General features: G+C 28.5%; 1 protein-coding gene across 1 annotated transcript; it reads right to left on the minus strand.

The window, feature by feature from the left end:
* Positions 1-1,746: 1,746 nt before the first annotated feature.
* On the minus strand, positions 1,747-3,143 carry LOC135949248 (odorant receptor 85b-like). The gene is made up of 4 exons (XM_065498751.1): positions 2,341-3,143; positions 2,077-2,278; positions 1,861-2,016; positions 1,747-1,806 (listed from the first exon to the last, which is right to left on the minus strand). The coding sequence occupies exons 1-4, from the start codon at positions 3,141-3,143 to the stop codon at positions 1,747-1,749; spliced, it is 1,221 nt and encodes a 406-aa protein (XP_065354823.1).
* Positions 3,144-5,695: the final 2,552 nt, after the last annotated feature.

The following is a 5,695-nucleotide window of genomic DNA, read 5'->3' on the forward strand; positions in this document are numbered from 1 at the left end:
TATAACTTTTGGCAATTAAAAATTCATGGAATAGTTTATTGAAAAATATTACAAAAAATATTTTTTATTGAATTTTTGCATAGATACAAATTTTTCGAATTGAAATTAAATTTTTATTTATAAATAGTTTTTAATTAAATTTCACAGTTATGTAGATTTTTCTATTTAAAATGGAAAAATAAAAACGAATTTTGAAATTTATTATCAGCAATCCCGCAATTCACAAAAAAGTGTTGAAAAATTCCAAAAATGGTAATTTTTAGTTTTTTGGCTATAATATCCATACCAGGGTCGGGGTTATCGGGACCTTTTACAAAATAATTATAAACATATTGAGCCACCTCTAATCGGTTACTATATTTTAATATCGGATACGCGATTTGAGAATTTTTGGCCTAAAATTTTATTATACATAAAAAATAGGTGTTTTTTGAAATGACTTGGTCCCCTGGGTAACAACAATTTTGAAATTGGTTTTCCTGTAAAATATTTCACGAAGACTAGGCTTCCAGAAAGTAGAAATTCCTTATACATCCTCATAGAAATTTTTTGCGATAACTTAAAAAGAAAAAAGTTCTTTTTTCCCAAAAAAATAGCGAAAAATTGCTTTTTAAAAAATTTTTAAATTCAAATGCATATAACTTTGGACTTAGTCATTATTTTTAAACAGTTTTTTTCCATTGGACACATACATGCGTTGGTAGTCCAATAAAGGAAAACTGGAGAGAATCGGGAAATATTTGGATACGCTGTTATCAAAAAACTGGAGTAGGTTGGGTAAAAATGTTGAAAATTTAATTTTCAAATGCGAATATCTCTTAAGCTATAATAGATAATTGATAGCTATGACAAGGTTTTTTGTAGTGCTCGATGAGAAGATTCTACATGTATAATGTTTTTGAAATCGGAACTCAAACCATGAAATAATATCGTTTTAAAAATGTAACATACCAGAGGTGTCCTACTCTGAGGGCTCTTGGTCGCGCCCCTGGTGGGCCCATGAGGTCCACGTTCAAAACTTAAACTTGACAACACTTCTTCTTTGCGCGCGTGAAATTTCATTCAAACCAATCTAACCATTTAAAAGTTACAGATTTATTTCCCTCTTTTTTTTATATACCACTGTGTGTCGCTTTGATCGATAAAATTTGTTTACTGTAAAATATAAACATTGACTTACGATAAAATCTTACCCCCTATATTTTTGATGTTATTAACAATTTTGATATTCTGAGAACGCTAAAACATCAGTCGGTCAATAAAATTTTAATTTCTGCAATAAAACAAAAATTTTAAAAATGTCGCTTACTATAATTTGGCGCTAAGGGCTCGATGTATGTAAGTTATTTGCGAGCTACGGAAAGTTGATTTCAACATACAGTCGGATGGACGGACAGACGGACGGACATGGTTATATCGACTCTGCTATATTCATTGTGGGGTCGCGAATAAAAACCACTCACTGTGAAGGTATAACAAATATGTTAATTCCCCTTTATTCGGAGACATTGTTGGAGACTGGTTATAATATAAAATATATGATTTAAATAGCTTTTTAGATTAGACACAGATTTTCTCTATTGTAAAATAACTTTGAATACAAAAATTCCTTTAATATCATATGAAATTCAGTTTAAAAATTATATGAATTATTTAAAAATTTATTACACAGTAAACTTCTTTAAATTTGTTTGTATAATATGATTTTTAAGCAGCAATTGCCATTAGTATATTTCAAATATTTACTTATTTATTCGAATACATTGTCCTCAAAACAGCAAAGAATTTGTAGGATATTTGCATGATCTGGAAATAAAGAGAATTATTACCAATTGTACAGATTATTAAAGAAAACCTTGCCTCAGACATGGTTCTGCGCGATACACTGACAAATGTAGTGGCTTTCAGCTGCACTGGTTTCTGAGCACGTTCTGCTATAAGTATCAACATTTTTTGATAGCTTACATCTGCCTGGGACCAATTTTGATTGTAAACCGCACGGGCTATATTGGTGCTCTAAGAATGGCAACATTAAAAAACTTTATTTTATATTGTTAGATGAGTTTAATTACTTACCGCATCTATTAATTGCTGGCTATAATGACAAATCAAATAGACCTGAGCGGTTGAGGAGAATAAGAATAAAATGAGTTTGGCCACAGTCTCCGGGGAGGCACCAATGGTTATCTGAAAGCCCACAAAGCAAATAACAAACGAAGAGGTAATGAAGTTTAGAAGCAGGGGCAGACCGAAGACATGGTTAATCTGTTCAGATAAACTGATGGAAAAAGATATGATTTTGACAGGAAGATATTAAAACGGTTACATTTTCACACTTACTCCAACAAATAGGCATGATATCTGGCAATATTTCTCAAAAATTGTATATCCTCCTCCTTGGCCACACCCCTGTTCAAGCCTCTTTCACCCTCTCTGCTCTGATATCCAGCAATGGTGCTGGCCACATAATCGAAATGCATTATAAGTTGCGTGGCACAGGCCACCAAAAACAAATCACTGGCTATTTGACCAGCCGCCGAGGTATAACCCGCCAAATCCTGAGCAGCATACACCACATAATACGACCAGTGATTGTGCCAATCCCAGGGTATATACATTAAATATGGCAGAGTTTGCTCCACCTCCTGCACCCCCAGCCAGTAATCATAGATTACAAATTGCACAATGCTAAACAGATTATAGGTCCAGATTAAAATCATATAAAGTAAAGAAAAGCTCAAAGTTATAAGCGAGCATTCCTTTAAATATTTGTGTAAATTGTAATTATGTTGTGATTGCAAGTCCTTGGGGAAAATTCTCTTTAAACCATTAACAAATCTAGTTAAAGCTGATTTTTGCAGCCAAATAAACAACATTTTGCAATTTCCCACTAAAACAAAACCAATATAGGACATGGTCATGGTGGCCTCCAGGAAATTATTGCCATTTACCACGGCCATTATGACAAAGACAATCTCACTTAACAGCATAAGATTCATATTGATAATGCCCACCAAAAAAACCAAAAGGGATAACATAGACTTGCTTTGCTTAACACCCAAGTCCTCGTAGGGTTGTACACTTATGGTGCTATAGAAAAAATTGGCATATTTCACAAAATCACTAAATATAGCTGCTTTCATGCTGCTCTACTTTGAGTTTCTTTATACCAAATCACTTTATTAAGTTTTCCTTTCGTTTATTTTACTTTAACTAAGTTGCTTTATCTTGTGTGTTGATACTTTTTATATGAATATTTAATTACATTGTTGTTAGTTTTAATAATTCAATTGTTGTTATTTAAAATTCCAATTCATTTTGATACTGTTTGTCCTTAGACTATTCAAAAATACAGTAATTTTGTTTTGTTTTGTTTTGCTATGATTTAATTATACGATTTGTACTCTTTAATCATCAGTGGGTTTGTTTAAACAAAATTATATGAAATTGTTTTCAATTCAAGACCTAAATATTTTGATTAAATGATTTAAGTTGTATAATTTTATAACACGCACATTTTATTGAATATTTAAAATCATAAATCATGGAAAATCATACCATTCATAAAGTTTTTTTTGTAAAGGTCACGCCAGAATAAGGGCTGTTGAGGAGTAAGAGGAATGTTTATTGTTTTATCGGTTTATTGTGGCAAGTGAATGTGAAAGGCAGCCGATGAAGGCAGACATAAATAAATTGATATAAGTTAAGACTGGACAAAGAAAAAAATTAAAGTTATCCGTAATAATTCTACAGAAAATTGTAGTTCTCTATAATTTTTTAAAGATTATTAAATTATAAATTAATTTTCTATAGAAAATGAAAGTTATCGATTACTTTTGTAAAAGTAATGAAAGATATCTTTTATAGTGAAAATTATCGAAAGTTATGGACAACAATACTAAAGAAAATATAAATTGTCGATACATTTCCTGTAAAAATGAAAGTTACCGATAACTTTTCTAGAGAAAATTTAAATTATCGATAACCATACTGAAGAAAATGAAGGTCGTCGACAATTTTTCGAAAATTTAAGTTATCGATAACTTTTCTGTGGAAAAGTAAAGATATCGATAATTTTTCTGTGGAATATAAAAGTTATTGACAAGTTTTCTATAGAAAACAAAAGTTATCGATATTTTTTCTATAGAACAGTAAAGTTATCGATATTTTCTCTATAGAACAGTAAAGTTATCGATAACTTTTCTATAGAAAAGTAAAATTATCGATAACTTTTCTATAGAAAAGTAAAATTATCGATAACTTTTCTATAGAAAAGTAAAATTATCGATAACTTTTCTATAGAAAAGTAAAATTATCGATAACTTTTCTATAGAAAAGTAAAATTATCGATAACTTTTCTATAGAAAAGTAAAATTATCGATAACTTTTCTATAGAAAAGTAAAATTATCGATAACTTTTCTATAGAAAAGTAAAATTATCGATAACTTTTCTATAGAAAAGTAAAATTATCGATAACTTTTCTATAGAAAAGTAAAATTATCGATAACTTTTCTATAGAAAAGTAAAATTATCGATAACTTTTCTATAGAAAAGTAAAATTATCGATAACTTTTCTATAGAAAAGTAAAATTATCGATAACTTTTCTATAGAAAAGTAAAATTATCGATAACTTTTCTATAGAAAAGTAAAATTATCGATAACTTTTCTATAGAAAAGTAAAATTATCGATAACTTTTCTATAGAAAAGTAAAATTATCGATAACTTTTCTATAGAAAAGTAAAATTATCGATAACTTTTCTATAGAAAAGTAAAATTATCGATAACTTTTCTATAGAAAAGTAAAATTATCGATAACTTTTCTATAGAAAAGTAAAATTATCGATAACTTTTCTATAGAAAAGTAAAATTATCGATAACTTTTCTATAGAAAAGTAAAATTATCGATAACTTTTCTATAGAAAAGTAAAATTATCGATAACTTTTCTATAGAAAAGTAAAATTATCGATAACTTTTGTATAGAAAAGTAAAATTATCGATAACTTTTCTATAGAAAAGTAAAATTATCGATAACTTTTCTATAGAAAAGAAAAAATTATCGATAACTTTTCTATAGAAAAGTAAAATTATCGAGAACTTTTCTATAGAAAAGTCAAGTTATCGATAACTTTTCTATAGAAAAGTCAAGTTATCGATAACTTTTCTATAGAAAAGTCAAGTTATCGATAACTTTTCTATAGAAAAGTCAAGTTATCGATAACTTTTCTATAGAAAAGTCAAGTTATCGATAACTTTTCTATAGAAAAGTCAAGTTATCGATAACTTTTCTATAGAAAAGTCAAGTTATCGATAACTTTTCTATAGAAAAGTCAAGTTATCGATAACTTTTCTATAGAAAAGTCAAGTTATCGATAACTTTTCTATAGAAAAGTCAAGTTATCGATAACTTTTCTATAGAAAAGTCAAGTTATCGATAACTTTTCTATAGAAAAGTCAAGTTATCGATAACTTTTCTATAGAAAAGTCAAGTTATCGATAACTTTTCTATAGAAAAGTCAAGTTATCGATAACTTTTCTATAGAAAAGTCAAGTTATCGATAACTTTTCTATAGAAAAGTCAAGTTATCGATAACTTTTCTATAGAAAAGTCAAGTTATCGATAACTTTTCTATAGAAAAGTCAAGTTATCGATAACTTTTCTATAGAAAAGTCAAGTTATCGATAACTTTTCTA

Source organism: Calliphora vicina, chromosome 1, assembly GCF_958450345.1.
Source record: "Calliphora vicina chromosome 1, idCalVici1.1, whole genome shotgun sequence".
Lineage (NCBI taxonomy): Eukaryota > Metazoa > Arthropoda > Insecta > Diptera > Calliphoridae > Calliphora > Calliphora vicina.